This window comes from Hyla sarda, chromosome 3, assembly GCF_029499605.1.
Source record: "Hyla sarda isolate aHylSar1 chromosome 3, aHylSar1.hap1, whole genome shotgun sequence".
In the NCBI taxonomy this organism is placed as follows: domain Eukaryota; kingdom Metazoa; phylum Chordata; class Amphibia; order Anura; family Hylidae; genus Hyla; species Hyla sarda.
In genome coordinates, this window is record NC_079191.1 from 29,066,753 (window position 1) to 29,086,424 (window position 19,672).

Genomic DNA, 19,672 nt, shown 5'->3' on the forward strand with positions numbered 1-19,672 from the left:
GAGTACCCCTTTAAGTAATTCTGGGAGCTGTATATTTAAATGGGGAAAACTTCTTTAACACTTTCCTATTCTGTGGCAACTGGTATATCTGATTATTATACTGGAATTTTTCGCAATGCGCTACAACAGTGGTGTCTGTAACAACAGGCTAAAAACTTACTGAGGGGGGAGGGGGGGGGAAGGTATGGGGTGACACCATTTTCTACTGCACCGAGTGACACCAACCCTAGCAACGCCACTGCCCAAGACAAGTATGAATCCTTCCTAAGTATGTCCATTACTGTCTGGCAGGTAAGTACTTAAGTCACCTTATGATGGAGAACACCTTTAAATACTGTGGGATGTTGTGTCTATGTTGGCTATTCAAATACTATGGCTTTCCTTATAATAGGGTTACCCAAAGGAACATTTTAGCTTTCACAGGGGAAGAATAATTTAAGGTTACCACAACAATTCTAGCATTACATAATACTTTTTTAGTATTTCACTGTGTTTATCATGCTGTAGAAATATCTATTCATAGTTTAGACATTTGCAAAAAACAGCGATATCATGTGATTACAATACCCAATTTACACAGGTTTTGTTTTGTTTTACTACTTTTAAAAAAATGGAAAGTTTGTAAACTTTGTAAAAAAGGTAAAGTTTGTAAAGAAAATGAGTATGACCACTATAATTCAATTTTTTTCCATACATCCATACATGGGGATGTATGAGGCTAATTTTTTGTACTGTGATCTTTAGTTTATAATCGGTACTTTTGGATAATTTTTTATTTTATTTTGTATTTCTTCTGGTATATGAAGTGATCAAAATCAGCAATTCTGGACTTTTTTTTTTTTTTTTTAAAGTTCACGCCATTCATTGTGCTGTTTTACAAACATATTTTCTATTTCCCCATACGGCGATACCAAATATGTTTTTATTTGGGAAAAAAATAGGAAAAAGGCTTATTTACATTTACAACATTTTTAAATAATTTTTTTCACTATAATTTTGCTCCCCATAGGAGATGATTACATGAAATCTTTTGATTGCATACACTAAACAATGCTGTGCCATAGGCATAGCATTGATCAGTGTTATGATCACACTTCATTCCTACAGGCTGCCTGTATATTTAAATCAAACAGCAAAAAGGCAGGTACAAACCCTCCGGCCATGATCTCAGCTGACATGGACCCCGCGATTACCCACTACATCAGCTCTCTTCACCCCCCCCCCCCCCCCTTGAATCCACCACGACCAAAAATGTTTACCTTTAGATCCCACAGTCAACTTCAATTCCAAGATCTAACTATTAAAATATAAGGGTATCAAAACAGCGTGGTAGATGGCGTACACGTAGAAAAATACCAAAAAGTCCAAAATTGTGCCACTTCAATTTTTGGTCACTTCATATACCATAAAAAAATTTATAAAGCGATTAAAAAGTTCCATCAAAACAGAAAGTGGTATCGATAAAAAAATACAGACCACAGCGCCAAAGATTAGCCCTCATATAGCCCAGTATGCCGAAAAATTAAAAAGTTATAGGGGTCAGATATATTTTAAACATACTACTTTTGGTTATAATTTTTTTTAAGTAGTAAAATAAAACCTACATAAATTGGGTATCCTTGTAACCATATGGACCTACAGAAAAAAAATAAGGTGTCATTGTTACTGTAAAGTTGATTGCATTGAAACGGAAGCCCCCAAAAGTTACAAAATGTCATTTTTTTTTTTACATTTCACCTCACAAATTTATTTTTAAATTTTGCCGCTGATTAAGTTATAAAATAAGTGAAATCATTACAAAGTACAATTGGTGACGCAAAAAACAAGCCCTTATATGGGTCTGTAGGTGCAAAATTGAAAGTGTTGTGATTTTTAAAAGGTGAGGAGGAAAAAACGAAGTTGCAAAAAACGAAAATTGGTCTGGTCTTTAAAGTGTGCCTGTCATCAACAAAAACTTTCTATATAATGTAGATAATACCATTATATGTATATTTGTAATATACAATGGTTAAAAAATATATATATTTTTGTCCCTGTAGCTATTGCCTGTGTCTCTCTATGAGGGTGAACAAGCAGGGCTCTGGGCACCGAGGACAAGCAGGGCTCTGGGCAACGAGGACAAGCAGGGCTCTGGGCACCGAGGACAAGCAGGGCTCTGGGCACCGAGGACAAGCAGGGCTCTGTGCAGTGAGGCTCTGAGACATGCTCCTGGATCAAACATGAGTATGATTGACAAGTCAGGAGCCTTCATAGAGCCCTGCTTGTCCTATCCTCACTTCCTGTATTTGGACTTCTCTTTAAGAAACACAGGCAATAGCTACAAGGATAACCCTTTTTAACCCATAAATATACACATTTTTTAACTAATGTATATTGCAAATATACATATTGGCCCTCATTTACTTAGAAAATTGGGTTGTAAGTCTATCTTGCTTTCTTACCCGATTGCTTTTTTCCCCTGGTATTTATTATTATGTTGCATCCGGTTTGTCGCACGTGGGTTTTGTTGGTTTTGGTTTCCAACTCTTCTGAGTTGTCGGGAAAAAATCCACAACAATTCAACATATTCGGATTGGAAACCTTTAAAAATACGTGGGAAAGCTCAGAAATGTCGGGTTACGCCCCTTATTCGGATTTGGGAGAATCCACATCGGGTCCGTCGGGTAAAAATGTTGCATCGTGTCGCAGACTGGCGCACAATGTCTGCGACATGTCACAGACAAAAATGCGCCAAAAAACCTGACAAAACAAGTCGGGTTTAGAATAGTAAATGAGGGCCATAATGGTATTATCTATATTATATAAAAAGTTTTTGTTGACGACAGGTACACACAAGGCCAAAATGGGCTTGGTCCTAAAAGGGTTAAAGCATTATACATACGAATAATATATATTGATTTATAGGTTTAATAATGATTGGTACTATGTGTATCGTACCTCTTGTTGTTTGGCTAGAAAGGCATCCACAAGGTTCCTCTGGTCATTTACATCTAGTTCTTTCCTCTGTTTTGTAAATGTTTCTCTTATGAATTTCAGGAACTCTTTGAAGTTCTTGAAAACTGTTCGGTGAGGTCCGGGGAGATCGTCCATCAGTGACGGAAAACTGTTATATAGCTAAATACAAAAATATTAAAGTCATAGTCAACACTAATATGAAGTGTAAAGGGCCTTGTAGAGAGGACGATTATCAGCTAGATGAATATATGTTCATTCCCTATTATTGACCCACGTAAAAGGAGCGGCCATCATCCAACAAAACAATAACTTATCGGCTCATCGTATCATTTATGCAGGCCTAAAATTATTGTTACTGGCTGCACATCACCCATTGAAGAAAGCGAAGGAGCACATTGATGATCCAGTGATTCTTCATGTGGCCCTGCCTGTATGAGAACAGAGCCATGTAAAAGGCTCTTTAAATGAGAGGTGATCTACTAAATGGGGGCTCACATCAGCCCATATAATAGGACCATAACAGTCTGCAGCTTTGTCAAGAGGATCATGGGCACAGTGCCCATGATCCTCTTGACAAAGCTGCATCAGGCAGCGAAACATGTTGAGGGGGGCCAAGTTTAGGTTTTAATGCAGTGATCACTCCTCACCAAAATTGCACACTGCAGGTGCATACAGGATTACACATAATAGGATTAAGTGGCCAGTTTGGCACTATATGTGGATCTAATCCTTATCCATGAAGGAGTGATTAACACTGGAATTTTAATCTACTGTGTTGGTGTGTCTTGTATAATAATAAAGATTTAGGGGGAGATTTATCAAAACCTGTCCAGAGGAAAAGTTGCCCAGTTGCCCATAGCAACCAATCAGATCACTTCTTTCATTTTACAGAGGCCTTGTTAAAAATGAAAGAAGCGATCTGATTGGTTGCTATGGGCAACTGGGCAACTTTTCCTTCCTTTTGATAAATCTCCCCCTTAGTTTTTAAATATGGGAAATAGGGTAAATTTTTGGATTGCCTTGTGGTGATCTATAGGTTGAATCCCATATACTGCACGCACGCACGCACACACACAGAGGAAATGAACCTACACTTCTATGTCTCTATACACTGTACACACACAGAGGAGGAGATCCTGCACTTGAATGTCTTTCTACACTGTACATGTTATGCCCTGCGCTCCAGCCACCTGCACCGGCCGTGAGCGCATTGTTCATCTGTCCCCGGCTGCCAGCTGGGCCGGGATTCACATCGCAGGACGTGCCCGCATGCGAATCCCGGCCTGTCACTCACGATGTACTGCTGCCGCCTCCTCTCCTGTGTCTCAGCTCCAGCGCGTGCGTCCCCGTCTCCTAGGGTGTGCGCGCACCGGAGCTCTGAAATTTAAAGGGCCAGTACGCCCATAATTACTGTTTGCACCCGACACTACCTTATAAAGTCCCTGAACCTACCACACTTCCCTGCCGGATCTTCAGTGCCCTTAGCCTGAGATTAAGCGTTCCTTATAACCTGTTTGCCTTACCCGTGTATCCAGATCTTCCTCTACGTTATTAGACTCTGCACCTTTGCCACCTGCCTTGACCTTCTGCTACGTTGACTACACTTCTGCTTTATCCTTCGGTACCTCGCCTTGCCCAGCTACATGTGTGGTCGAGCCATGTCGGGGGTAGAGACCTGGGTGTCGCCTGCCGCAGTAAGCCCATCCTGCCTTGCGGCGGGCTCTGGTGAAAACCAGCGGCACCTTAGACTCCGCTCCCCGATATGGTCCGAGTCATCAGTCACACAGGTTAGAGGATCCACATCCAGCTCCGTTACAGCAAGATCCGTTTAAGGATCCCGCTGGGGTTTCTCTGCCTGATAGTCCGGATCTCGCTTCCATCGTGGCGCTCCAGTCACAGCAGTTGGCCCAGCAGGCACAGAAGTTGAGCCAGTTACCCACCATGATGCAGCAGCTGCTAACCGCTCAGCAACAACCGCCACAACCATAGCCTCCTTCTGCTCCGGTGGCACCTCCCACAGTCGTCTCCGGATCAAGACTCTTGATCTGCCTGTCTCTTCCCGGGAAATATGAGGGGGATCCCAAGTCCTGTCGTGGTTTCGTGACTCAGCGCTCCATGTACATTGAACTCATGGCGGATCAGTTCCCTACGGAACGAGCAAAGGTGGCCTTCACCCTCAGTCTTTTAACTGGAAGGGCATTGGCCTGGGCAACTCCACTTTGGGATCGCGGTGATCCTCTCCCTACCAATCTCCAGGCATTATCGGAATTTCGGGGTGTCTTCGAAGAACCTACTCGAGTTTCCTCCACAGAAATGGCATTGCTCTCACTCAGGGCAACTCCTCTGTGGGGGAGTATGCCATTCGGTTTCGTACCCTGGCATCGGAGTTAGCATGAAATGATAAAGCTCTTTGCACCACCTTACAGAGAGGACTGTCAAGTCAAATCAGGGATGTCCTCACTGCCAGGAATTGCCTTCTAATCTGAATGACCTTATACAGCTGGCCTCCCGGATTGATATCCATTTCTCAGAGCGACGTGAGGAACTACGCGAAGAAAGGGAGTCTGGGACCAGTCTTCCAGCAACCACCGCAATCTTCTCCCTTGCCTCTCGCAGTGGAAGCTATGCAGGTGGATCGGTCTCGCCTAACCTTGCAGGAAAGGCCTCGCCAAAGAAGTAAAAATCTGTCTATACTGCACTAGTGCGGATCACTTCCCAAAAGACTGTCCTTTGCGTCCTCAGTCTCAGGGAAATGCTCGCACCTAGGGTTTGAGGGAGAGGCCTCCCTAGGTGTGAATACCACCTCTCCATGCTTAAATATGACGGTCCAACTTTTCCTACTTTCCAAGGAAATTATCTCCGTCCTTGCCTTTTTGGACTCTGGCTCTGCGGGAAATTTTATTGATGCTTCCCTAGTACATAAATGGAGGAAAAAAGCGGAGGTAGCGCCGGGTGCGGTGTAGGTCTTTGTCCGGTATAGGTGGGTACCCAGGTGGGGGTAGTGTGTTCCTTGCCGGTGATGGTAGCTTGGTATGCAGGCCAGCAGCGTGAGGACGGAGCCCAGGGGAGAGTCCGTAGAGTAATGCAGGAGTATTGGAGGAAAAAAGCTGCGTTGGCGCTCCCAAGGAAGTAACCCAAGTCGTGGGTGTTGATGCAAAATAATTTATTCTTACAGCATAAGAAATCAAAGAAAATAAATATAAAGTAAGACGCGTTTCGGGAGTCACAGCTCCCTTTTTCAATTGCAGGTGGTTGCTGTATGCCAAGGTAACAGGTATATGTATGCTGGGCAGGTCCTGCTGGCGACCAATCATGAAGAAGGATGTGTTGTAGTGCTGTCAAGATGCCGATGTCAGACTTTATCATAGTCTGGGCAGGCTGTCATCTGATCTCGAAGTCCGGAGCACACTCGGAACTTGTCATGGAGGAGCTGGAAACCTGTAAGTGAGTAAGGAGGAAGACAGAGAAGGGAGAGACAGGTGGTCTCTCCCTTCCCCAAAGGGCGGCTTGCTGTCGGCTTGTCCCGCATTGAGGAGGCATCTGGTGCGGCTGTGAGGAGGCATCTGGCACGGCTGTCATCGAAGCCCGGAACATACTTGGAAATTGTCATGGAGGAGCTTGTAAACCTATAGGGGAGTAAAGAGGTAGAAGGGGAGGGGAGAGACAGGTGATTTTGGCGGCGGCTTGCTGTCAGCTTGTCCCGCAGTGAGGAGGCATCTGGTGCGGATGTCATTGTCTCATCGGGACGTATGTATTATGTGACGTTTTCGATGTATTCATTCAGACTAGAAGGTGTAAAAGTTTTGAGGGTGAAGATCCAGAAGTTTTCACGTTTCCTCAGTACTGCGAAGCGGTGGGCGGTGTTAGCGGAGATGTGTTCAATGGGTGTGATGGTGTGACACCTGAAGTCGCTGCTGCTTACTACCTTACAGGTTTCCAGCTCCTCCATGACAAGTTCCGAGTGTGCTCCGGACTTAGAGATCAGATGACAGCCCGCCCGGACGAGGATAAAGTCTGACATCGCCATCTTGACAGCACTACAACACATCCTTCTTCATGATTGGTCGCCAGCAGGACCTGCCCAGCAGCTATTGGTCGTATTATTCAAAATGGATTTGCCGCCGACGCCTCTAGGAATCTTCCGTAGAGGATATACACGTCTTCACTCTGATTGGACGCCACCCGGACTAATTCAACAGCGATTGGCTGACGTTTTTTAACTTTATTCCACCGCCACCAGCGACAAAGACTTGCCACCCGGATTTATACGTCCCCCCTCTGATTGGCTCATCTAAGATGCCGGACAGCCAATCAGCACCCTGCCCATTATCGTTGGACTTATCCCCACCTGTACTAAGCATAGTACGGCTCGCTCCTGATTGGCCACCTCCTCACCTCTCGCAGCAAGCGGCCAATCAGCTTCAAGGGGCTCGTCTCCATTCATTCCCCACAGCTGCAACCCTGCACAGCAATGACAGCCTCCTCCTACTGCCTCTTGATTGGTCCCAAGGACGCCGGCAGCTTCCTAATTGGTCGCCACCACGGACAATTCTCGCGGTTCATTTTGAACTTCCAAATACTCCTGTAAAAGACTATACCTATTATTTTTTTACATGTTTTATGTGGTTTTCATGCCCCTTCTTTGAATAGGTTTTATTATTTAGGTCTTTAATGCCCGGCCCCTACCTGGCCCCGGCATCCACCCCACATGACGTCACTAGCTCATCTGGTTTTGGCGCCATTTTTCTTATGTATTTAAACACATATACCTGTTACCTTGCCATACAGCAACTACCTGCAATTGAAAAAGGGAGCTGTGACTCCCGAAACACATCTTGCTTTATATTTATTATTTTCTTTGATTTCTTATGCTGTAAGAATAAATTATTTAGCATCATCAACACCCATGACTTGGGTTACTTCCTTGGGAGCGCAAACGCAGCTTTTTTCCTCCAATACTTCTCCCTAGTACATAGGCATAGTCTGCCGGTGTCCCACCTGTTAAAGCCTCTCTTCATCTCTTCGGTAAATGGTGAAAGACTGTACTGTACTGTGCTATATCGCACAGAACAGTTGACTATGCAGGTCGGAGTCTCGCATAGAGAGAACGTGTCCTTCTATGTTCTCCCTCATTGTATTTCTCCTCTCTTGCTTGGCCTTCCATGGTTACAACTCCATGCTCTGCAGTTGGATTGGAAAACTGGAGAAGTTCTTCACTGGGGACGGCATTGCAACAACAACTGTATCCACATACGTATCATGAAATTGGAACCATCATCTCATCCACTGCCCGTATCGCCTTCCTTTCTTCAGGACTATGCTGATGTCTTCAGTGAAAAGCAAGCCTAAGTTTTACCACCACATCGCCCCTACGATTGTCCAATTGACTTGCTTCCTGGCACCACATCTCCGAGGGGCAGAATCTACCCTCTGTCTGTTCCTTAAACTCTCGCCATGTCTAATTACATCCAGGAGAACCTACAGAAGGGATTCATCAGGAAGTCCTCTTCCCCTGCCGGAGCCGGCGGGGAAGAGGACTTCCTGATGAATCCCTTCTCTGCGACCTTGCATCGACAACCGAGGTCTGAATTAAATAGTACCATAAAAAAAACGCTACCCTCTTCCTCTAATCTCGGAGTTGTTTGATAGTCTGCGAGGTGCCAAAATCTTCTCTAAATTGGATCTTCGTGGGGCCTATAACTTAATTCATATACGAGAAGGGGATGAATGGAAGACCGCATTTAATACTCGTGACGGTCATTTCGAGTATCTAGTGATGCCGTTCAGACACTGCAATGCTCCAGCAGTTTTCCAGGAGTTTGTTGTCTTCATCTGTTCATCCGTTTTAAAGTTCCATGTTATAAACTGGGCCCTCGCTATTCGTGTCCTTACTAAATCAAAAAACGTTTAAACCCTGTGGCTTATTCTCTCCATCTGCCCTCTTCTCTCCGGATCCAGAATTCTTTTCATGTATCCCTCTTGAAAACTGTTATTCATAACTGCTTCTCTTAAAAAAAAGTCATCACTCCTACTCCCATCTCTGGTACCTCTGATGTTTATGTCGTGAAAGAAATTTTGGACTCCAAGTTGGTCAGAGGAAAACGTTTTTTCCTTCTGCCTTATCCTTCAGTACCTCGCCTTGCCCCGCTACCTGTGTGATCGAGCCGTGTCAGGGGTAGCGACCTGGGTGTCGCCTGCCGCAGCAAGCCCATCCTGCCTTGCGGCGGGCTCTGGTGAAAACCAGCGGCACCTTAGACTCCGCTCCCCGATACAATCCAAGTCATCAGCCACACAGGTGAGAGGATCCACATCCAGCTCCGTTACAGTACACAGAGTAGGAGATCCTGCACTTATGTTTCTATATACTGTACACACAGAGGAGGAGATCCTGTACTTCTATGTCTCTATACACTGTACACACAGAGGAGGAGATCCTGTACTTCTATATCTCTATGCACTGTACACACAGAGGAGGAGATCCTGTACTTCTATATCTCTATACACTGTACACACAGAGGAAGAGATCATGTACTTCTATGTCTCTATACACTGTATACAGAGGAGAAGATCCTACACTTCTATATATTTATACACTGTACACAGGAGCAGATGAACAGCATGCATACATCTTAAGAACTGTGATGAACTAGAAAGGAGGCCTACATTGGAGGGATGCATTTAGCTTGCATTGAGGGCCTAGATAGTGGACTGTATGATAGTTACAGTATATGGGAGTTAATGGGCAAAAAAAATTTCAAAAGACTTACATAGTCTCCAGGAAGTGATGAATTACTATCCTACCATATATTAGCCTTCAGTAGTACTATGGAGCTGTCACCTGTCATTATATTTGTGACATTATTTATATTTATTTTGGAATTGCTTTTAATAAAATCAAAAGACAATGTATAATAAATATATGTAATAATACAATTCTGACTTACCCTGATCCAAGGGCTTCCCAGAAGTCGTACATTCTCATTGATTAAACTCATCAGCCTCTGTATGGTCGGATCCTCATAGTCAAATCTATGGCTGAGCAGTATGGCCACAATGATATTGGCTACGGCTGCATTGATGATGGTCAAGTTATCAAAGGGCATCCCTAAAAATTTGAAACTACATTTTTTTAAAAATACACTGCATTTCCTGCCTCTAAGTTTCCATAATTTCATTGGTGATACCTTGTTTACCCCTTATTGACATTGGATGTAAATGTACATCCTGGTGCCCTGGTACTTATCACATTGGGGCATATATTTACATCCTAGGAGAAATTCTAGGATGTAGAAAGTATGAAGTGAGCAGAGAGTAAGTTTTATAAAGTCCAAATTTAATGATCACATCCCTGAAAATGTTGTATAAATAGTCATTTAAAAGTCACATGTAAAGTAGATCCCAATGTAAAGAATGAGCCCTCAGCAGTGTTCACAGAAAAATAAGAAAGTTATAGGTGCCAGAAAAAGACAATACGATAATTATAAAGCATGTAAACCTGGGTATGTTTTTATCGTATAGACCCAGAGTGTAAAGGGAACATTATCGTAATGTGTACAGCGTGAAAACAAAAACAAAAACATTTGCAAAATTGCATGTCTTCAAAATTTTACCCCATAAAAAATATATATATATATTTTTTGAAAAACAAAAATAGAGAAAAATAAATAGAAATAAAGAGTCAACTAAAGTAGCATTTTGCCAGAGGTGAGGAGGTTGCACTCAACCCCAGGTCTTGGGGCCTTATGATGCCTAAAAGATCCCTCTGCATTACGAGGACACCAGTTATCTAAATTTAATTTGATATTTAAGGGACACAGGAGCTACAAGTTACTGTACACCTTACTGCATTACTGTACATTCTGCACCATTACAGAAACGAATCCCTCACCTTTATAGGATCTGAACTTCTTCACTAAATACTCGGCCTCCTCTGTGATCTTGTTTTCAATGGTTTTCTTCCCCATTCCATAATCTCGTAGTGTGGAGAGCGCAAATCTTCTCATCACTTTCCAGTTCTCTCCATTGGAAAAGACAATGCCTGAATAAAATAAATATGTGTTATGTTACCCTTACCACATGAGACTTAAAGAGGTACTCCACATTTCTTTTTTTTTTTTTTTTATGGGAAAAGGGGGTGATTCAAACTTTTGTTAGGGAAGGGGTTAATTGACACTAACTTTTTTTTAAATTTTTTTTTATTTTTTTATACAATGTTAGTCCCCATAGGGGACTATTACATGCAGTCCTTGGATTGTATACACTGATCAATGCTATGACATAGCATAGCATTGATCAGTGGTATCTGTGCTCGATTGCTCCAGCCTGCTGAGGCATCCTGAAGCGTCAAGCCACATATCGGACAGTGAGGAGGCTGGTAAGGGCCCTCCCGCTGTCCTCTCAGCTGATCAGGAAAAACCACGGTGGTTCCAATCAGCTCCACTGAGCTGCTTGGACTATTGTTTTTATTTTACATGCCGCAATTTACTTTGATCGTGATGCCTAATAGGTTAATGCCGGGCAACACCGCGATCGGTGATGTCCGGCATTAGACACGGGTCCCGGCGGCAGATAGCCGCTAGGACCGACCTGCTATGATGCGGGGGTCAGCTCGAGGGCATACAGGTATACCCTTAATTCCCAAGAGGTTAAAAATCTTAACCCTTCCAGTACTTATGAGCTGCTGTATGCTCCACAGGAAGTTCTTTTCTTTTTTCTGTCTGACCACAGTGCTTTCTGCTGACACTTCTGTCCGTATCAGGAACTGCTCTGGATAGTTGCTGACATGGGCAGAGGTGTCGGCAGAGAGCACTGTGGGCAGACAAATGGAATTTAATAAGAAAATAACTTCCTCCTACCGAGACTGTTATATCTTTTTTCCACCATCCCGACCCACTTGCCTCGCCCCTTTTTTCAGGGGGTCACTGCGCTGCTGTCTGGCTTTGTCTGGTCCCACAAACACCCACGAGTTGCGAGACAGATATTATTCCGTAGGAAAAGTGATGGTGGTTTGGCAATGCCGGACCTTCTTTCTTACCACCTAGCTACAGTGCTCACTAGAGTTCTTGACAGTTTCCATCATCGCTTAAACAAACAATGGGTACACTTTAAGAGATCGATTGCGGGTATAGATCCCAAACACATTCTGTGGCTACCCATGCAGGAGGTCTCGGCCTCCACCCTACTGACTCTCCCCCCTATTTTGTCTTCCATTATCAGATCCCGTAATTCATACCTCAAACGCACTCACTTTCTACGTCCTGGTGGTCCCCTTACGCCAGTGTTTGGCCTCAAAACCTTTCCACCTGCATACACCTGTACATCTTTCCTGGGCCGCGACAGAAGAGATGGCCTGTCATTCCACTTCCTACTATCTGGGACATCCCTGAAAACCTTAGCGGAGATTAGTGGGGACACCCTGCCTACAGCAACCCATTACCTCCAATACTTGCAACTTAATCACTTTTATAGCGCCAACAAGCACGCCCTCCAGCTACACCGCCAGCTCACCTCCCTGGAATCTCTATGTGTGCAACAAGCACCAGTATGTCGACCAGTGAGTGCCCTGCATGGCCTTTTCATGGACCTTCACCGTGACCCCCCCGTCCTTTTGGACTGGCTGGGAGCGAGAGTTGGGTCAAGGGCTCACAGATGGAGAGTGGGAGATGGCTGTGACCTTGTGCCACAGGACTTCCGTTTCCTGTAAAGCACGTGAAACCAATTATAAAATTCTGTCTCGATGGTACAGAGTCCCGGCCCTCCTCTCTCAGATGTATCCCTCCCTTCCTGATGTGTGCTGGAGGTGTGGCTCCCAGGGAGGAACGATGTCTCATGTATGGGTTTCCTGTCCCGTACTTGATACCTTCTGGACACAGGTACTAGACGTTATACACCGTTTGACATCCACGTCCCTCACTCGCCACCCAAAGCCGCTCCTTCTCAATATACTGCCTGGCCCTGTCTCTCACTGGTTCAAATCTCTGCTGCGATTCCTCCTACTAGCGGCCCGTATGGTCATTCCTAGACTCTGGAAGTCCCCCGTACCGCCGACCCTCTCGTCTTGGCTTCGGGAAGTTACCCATCTGCATAAGATGGAGGAGCTCATGGCAGACTCCTATGACAAAACAGTCAAACATGTATCCATTTGGCATCCATGGACGGAGTTCTCCTCCTCAGCCGAATTCCGCTCTCTCTATTCGACATCTTAACTACTGTCTGCCCCGCAGATCCTGCACAGATCGGGCAGCCACGTGACCCTCATACATTTCAACCCACCTACCCTGCCCTCACGTATGCCTGCTCTGGTCGTGTTGAACTGGTTGCCGGAAGGGTTTCGTCAGGTGAGTGGCTCTGTCTACATCTCCTCCCGCTTTCTTTTCTGAGGTTCTTCTGCTCTTCCCACCCCCTCCCCAGTCTTCCTTTCTTTCCCCTTCTTTCCCATTCTCCCTACTTTCTCCGCCCTCCCATTGGAGAGGCTCCCCCATTGCCCCATATCACTCTCACTGGTTCTTGATTGTTACCTATTCATTCTATCATCCTGGGATTCCATGTAAGAACTAGTGTGAGGCAGAGTTTTGGCCTAGTTGTTTTGTCGCTCTGGGCGGGCCTCGGGTTTTGGTTCTACTGCTGAGTATATTGTCTATGCTATGCCCAACTATGCTTACACTGTTGTTATACTTCTGTGTTACTGTGTAAAACCTAATAAAACTTATACTTTAAAAAAATAAATAAAGAAAATAACTTCCTGTGGAGCATACAGCAGCTGATAAGTACTGGAAGGGTTAAGATTTTTATATAGAAGTAATTTACAAATCTGTTTAACTTTCTGGCACCAGTTGATATAAAAAAATATGTTAACAAAAATAAACATATGTGGTGTAGCCACATGTGTAAATGTTGGGACTACATAAATATAACATTGCTTTAACCACACAGTTAATGGCCTGCACGTAAAAAAAATTCCAAAGTTTAAAATTGTGTTTTTGGTCACTTTGTATACCCCCCCCCCCCCCCCCCAAAAAAAAAAAAAGTATAGAAAGCGATCAAAAAGTTGCATAAAAAAATGGCACTGATAAAAACTTCAGATCATGGCGCAAAAAATGAGCCCTCATATGGCCACATATACGGAAAAATAAAGTTATAGGGGTCAGAAGATAACAATTTTAAACATTCTAATTTTCATACAAAAAGTTATAATTTTTTAAAACAAGTAAAACAAAATTAATAAATGCATTTTTTTTCCAATTTTGCCTCAAAAATAGATTTTTTCTGGTTTCGCCAAAAATTTGATGGTGAAATGATTGACAGTATTACAAAGTAAAATTGGTGGCGCAAAAGAAAAAAAAAAACCTTATATGGGTCTTTAGGTGGAACATTGAAAGTGTTATGATTTTTAGAAGGGGAGATGAAAAATGTCCCAGTCTTCTTGACATCATCCAATTTACAGGTACTGTGTGGCTGCCTGGGCCTTAGAGCACCTAAGTTGCATTGTCCATAAAGTCCACAAAACTTGAAGAAAAGCTCCATAGATGGTGAGTGACGGCTGCTATCACATTGATGCCTTTCATTTAACTCCTTAAGTTCCGCAATCAATAGTGATTGTGCCATTTTCCCTTCTCCCATGTTAGGAGACAATGAAAATTGGCAGTATCCTCAAGGGGTTAAGGGTAGAAAAACTCTAGGAAAAAATACTCAACATTATATGTAAGCACGTGATGCAAAGTGAGAAAAAAATTATTATTACCATTGTTCTTTAGTAATTTTGCAACCACCGGTGTATGAGGTCTGTTAGTGAAGACCTCGGCATGGTTGATGAGCGCGTCCTTCACCGTGTCATAACCACATAGGACAACTGTTTTTGTCATGCCTATGTGGACGCTGAAGACTGGGCCGTACGTCTTAGAAAGCTGTGAACACAAGACAAGACATGTTTGCCTTTATTGAATCCATAACTTTACAGTCTCTTACCGTCAAGGACTTCATACAAGAAGTCTACTGTAATTTAGGATTAAGTTTCAGCCCCTCCCTCCACAAGGTTTTTTGATTAACTTTTTTTAGATTTTATTTTGTTTTTTAACCCCTTAAGGACTCAGGGTTTTTCCGTTTTTGCACTTTCGTTTTTTCCTCCTTACCTTTTAAAAATCATAACCCTTTCAATTTTCCACCTAAAAATCCATATTATGGCTTATTTTTTGCGTCGCCAATTCTACTTTGCAGTGACATTAGTCATTTTACCCAAAAACGCACGGCGAAACTGAAAAAAAATAATTGTGCGACAAAATCGAAAAAAAAATGCCATTTTGTAACTTTTGGGGGCTTTTGTTTCTACGCAGTGCATATTTCGGTAAAAATTACACCTTATTATTCTGTAGGTCCATACGGTTAAAATGATACCCTACTTATATAGGTTTGATTTTGTCGCACTTCTGGAAAAAATCATAACTACATGCAGGAAAATGTATACGTTTAAAAATGTCATCTTCTGACCCCTATAACTTTTTTATTTTTCCACGTATGGGGTGGTATGAGGACAAATTTTTTGCGCCGTGATCTGAAGTTTTTATCGGTATGATTTTTGTTTTGATCGGACTTTTTGATCACTTTTTATTCATTTTTTAATGGTATAAAAAGTGACCAAAATACGCTTTTTTGGACTTTGGAATTTTTTTGCGCATACGCCATTGACCGTACGGCTTAATTAATGATATATTTGTATAGTTCGGACATTTACGCACGCGACGATACCACATATGTTTATTTTTTATTTTTTTTACACGGTTTTATTTTTTTTATGGGAAAAGGGGGGTGATTCAAACTTTTATTAGGGAAAGGGTTAAATGACCATTATTAACACTTTTTTTTTTACTTTTTTTTTGCAGTGTTATAGGTCCCATAGGGACCTATAACACTGCACACACTGATCTCCTATGCTGATCATTGGCGTGCATTAACACGTCTGTGATCAGCATTATCGGTGCTTGACTGCTCCTGCCTGGATCTCAGGCACAGAGCAGTCATTCGTCGATCGGACACCGGGGAGGCAGGTAAGAGCCCTCCCGGTGTCCGATCAGCTATTCGGGACGCCGCGATTTCACCGCGGCGGTCCCGAACAGCCCGACTGAGCAGCCGGGTCACTTTCACTTTCACTTTAGAAGCGGCGGTCAGCTTTGACCGCAGCTTCTAAAGGGTTAATACCGCACATCGCCGCGATCGGCGATGTGTGGTATTAGCCGCGGGTCCCGGCCGTTGATTAGCGCCGGGACCGACGCGATATGATGCGGGATCGCGGCGCGATCCCGCTTCATATCGCGGGAGCCGGCGCAGGACGTAAATATACGTCCTGCGTCGTTAAGGGGTTAAAAGCCATATAATATATATTTTTCATTAAATATGTCTATGAATATATAATATATTTTTTTTATTTTATATATATTTTTTTCATTAAATAAGGCTGTATGAGGGTTTGTTTTTTGCAGGACCAGTTAACTTTTAATGGCTCCATTTTCACTTTTGAAAAGGCCTCTTAAAAATAAAAGAAGCAATCTGATTGGTTGCTATGGGCAACTCAACTACTTTTCCTCTGGACAGGTTTTGATAAATGTCCCCCAATATCCCAAAATGACAATGTGACAACAGAATGCTACAAATCTTTGCCGAATCTAACCAGTCTCCCTGTGGACGCAGCATGATGCTGTCCCCACCATGCTTCACTGTAGGGATGGTATTGGGAAGGTGATGAGCAGTGCCTGGTTTCCCCCAGACATGATACTGCCCCCACCATGATCACTGTAGGGATGGTATTGGGCAGGTGATGGGCAGTGCCTGGTTTCCTCCAGACATGATGCTGCCCCCACCATGATCACTGTAGGGATGGTATTGGGAAGGTGATGAGCAGTGCCTGGTTTCCCCCAGACATGATACTGCCCCCACCATGATCACTGTAGAGATGGTATTGGGCAGGTGATGGGCAGTGCCTGGTTTCCTCCAGACATGATGTTGCCCCCACCATGATCACTGTAGAGATTGTATTGGGCAGGTGATGGGCAGTCCCTGGTTTCCTCCAGACATGATGCTTCCCCCACCATGACCACTGTAGGGATGGTATTGGGCAGGTGATGGGCAGTGCCTGGTTTCCTCCAGACATGATACTCAGAATTGAGGCTAGAATGTTCAATTTAGATTTAAATCAGGACAGAGAATCTGTTTTTCACAGTGTTATTTTGCAAACTCCAAGTGGCTTTCCTGTGTCTTATACTGAGGAGAGGCTTCTTTCTGATTACTTTGCCATAAGGCCCAGATTGTGGAGGCTGCAGTGATGGTTGACCTTCTGAAAGTTTCCCCCATCTGCACACAGGATCTTTGAAGCCCAGCCAGAGTTACCATTGGGTTCATCGGTACCTCTCTTACCAACACTCTAATTCCCCAATTACTTAGTTTGGTGAGACCGCCAATTCTAGGAAAGGCTCTGGCTGTTCCAGACTTCTTCCATCTAGAAATTATGCCACTGTGCTCTAAGGAACTTAGAAATTTCTTCATAGACTTATCAAGATTCTGTCTTTGAGCTCTACAAACAGTTTTCCCACTCACGGCTTAAAGGGGTACTCCGCCGCTCAGAGTTTAGGACAAACTGTTCCGAACACTGAAGCCAGCACTGGGAGCTTGTGATGTCATAGTGACACCCCGCCCCCTCAATGCAAGTCTATGGGAGGGGATGTGACGGCTGTCACACCCCCTCCCATAGACTTGCATTGAGGGGTGGGGCATGACACCATGATGGGGCGGGGCTATGACTTCACGAGCTTCCGGCGCCGGCTCCAGCGTTCGGGACAGTTTGTCCTAAACGCTGAGCGGTTGAGTACCCATTTAATTTTTGCTCTGATTTGCATTGTCAGCTATGATACTTTACATAGATGGGGTGCATCTTTCAGAAGTATTTGTTTTTAAAAAATAAATAAATTTGTACAAGGCCACAAAATATGAAAATAGTGAAAGGGTCTGAAAACTTTTCAAGTGCAATGGACACTTCTGGGACTCCCACCTTTCACACATTTATTGCATGAACTTTTGATATGCCAAGGTTGCACCAAATAAGAATGCCAATAAGTTATGTGGCCCCTGGAAGTGGTAAAATGTTACAATGGGCTCTGGGAACAGACAAGTTTGTGCACCATTGCTTTATATTATTAGAGGATTTCTGTATTACCTCCATGAATGTTTTATGGGGATTTGACAAGTCGATTGTAAGGATATTTCCGATGATCGGTAAAGGTGTTGGTCCAGGTGGGAAGTTTTTGTAATTTCCATATTTCTGGTTCATAAAAGCTTTGGCCAAAAATAAGATGACCATGATGGCCAAGAGGACCGTGACCAGGTCCATGGTGAATGTGAGCTCTGTGGAGTGAGAAAAGACAGGACATGAGTGATTCTTGTCCACACATATTTTAAATGAAATTAATATAATAATCTACATTTTATAATTACCTGTTTTGCAACAATTGTTTATTGCCAAAATGCATCTAAAACTTAATCGACTTTGCAGAGTATCGATTAAAGGGGTACTCCGGTGGAAAACTTTTTTTTCAATGAACTAGGGCCAGAAAGTTATACAGATTTGTAAATTACTTCTATACAAAAAATATTTATCCTTTCAGTACTTATTAGCAGTTGTATGCTACAGAAGAAATTCTTTTATTTTTGAATTTCTTTTCTGTCTTGTCCACAGTGCTTTCTGCAGCCACCTGTCCGTGTCAGGAACTGTCCAGAGTAGCATAGGTTTGCTATGAGGATTTTCTCCTGCTCTGGACAGTTCCTGACACGGACAGAGGTGTCAGCAGAGAGCACATCCTGTGGAACGCAGCAGTCAGGAGCAGTGTGTGAAGCGTATGGGTGTGTCCCTCTTTTGTACTCCAGAGACTGAGGTGATCCATCAGCCTTCCCAGGAGTGTGGCCACCTCCTAGGGAGAGCCTCCCTGCATGGAGCCTCAGGCCTCAAATTCCCGTTCTTCCAGGCTGGCGGGGGGGGGGGGGGGGGGGGGTTGGTGGAGAGAAAACAGCAACAGCCATTGTTCCGGCCGGAGGAAGGAGATCTAGCAGAGTCTGCAGCAATGCATGCTCTGCTCCCCAGGCAACGGTTGCCTGGTGGAGGGAAGGCAAGGAGAAAAATCATAGAGATGTGGGCTGAGAGAGGGCCCAAGGAGTCAAGTTCAACCAGTGTCCAGGTGCCAGGATCAGCTGCAGAGCCCTTGTGGTCGGGCAATTCTAGCGCTGGCATTGTGGGAGGAGCTAGGGTGCGCTCAGAGGGACAGCCCCAGACTCAGGAAGTAACATCTCCCATAGAGGGAAAGTCATTAACATCGACCCCACCAGCAGTTAAGATGGCTCAGAAGATAATATTAAAACCGGCAGTACTACAAGTCCCAGCCAGCCCAGAATGTGTTAGGCAGGATATTAATGGTACAAGATGTGTGAATGATGGGTGTAGTGTTGTGGATGAGAGGAGTGTATGTGGGAGAGTCAGTGGAGTGAATGTTGGTGGGAGTGGTAGTAGTATGAATGGGAAGTCTGGTATGGATGGAGAAAAAGATGATGGGAGTAGTGGTGTGAATGGTGGTTCTTGGTCTGGTCCGGCTGCCCCCCCGGTAGTGACTGCTCCTAGGAGCTATGCTAATGTCGCTGCCAGGGGTTCAGGGGGGGTCCCCGTCTCTGTCCGGCCCTGGGGGCC

At 44.0% G+C, this 19,672-nt stretch overlaps 1 protein-coding gene across 2 annotated transcripts in view; it reads right to left on the reverse strand.

Annotated features, from left to right (window-relative positions):
• The window catches only part of LOC130361233 (cytochrome P450 2C14-like), an 84,848-nt gene that overhangs the window by 19,002 nt on the left and 46,174 nt on the right, over positions 1-19,672 (reverse strand). For both annotated transcript variants that reach the window (XM_056563985.1, XM_056563986.1), the window contains exons 2-6: positions 18,155-18,342; positions 14,696-14,858; positions 10,844-10,993; positions 9,900-10,060; positions 2,938-3,114 (exon numbers count right to left, since the gene is read on the reverse strand). In XM_056563985.1, coding sequence (XP_056419960.1) covers positions 2,938-3,114; positions 9,900-10,060; positions 10,844-10,993; positions 14,696-14,858; positions 18,155-18,328 — 825 coding nt within the window. In that variant the 5' untranslated portion in view covers positions 18,329-18,342. The remainder of the gene's footprint in view (positions 1-2,937; positions 3,115-9,899; positions 10,061-10,843; positions 10,994-14,695; positions 14,859-18,154; positions 18,343-19,672) is intronic.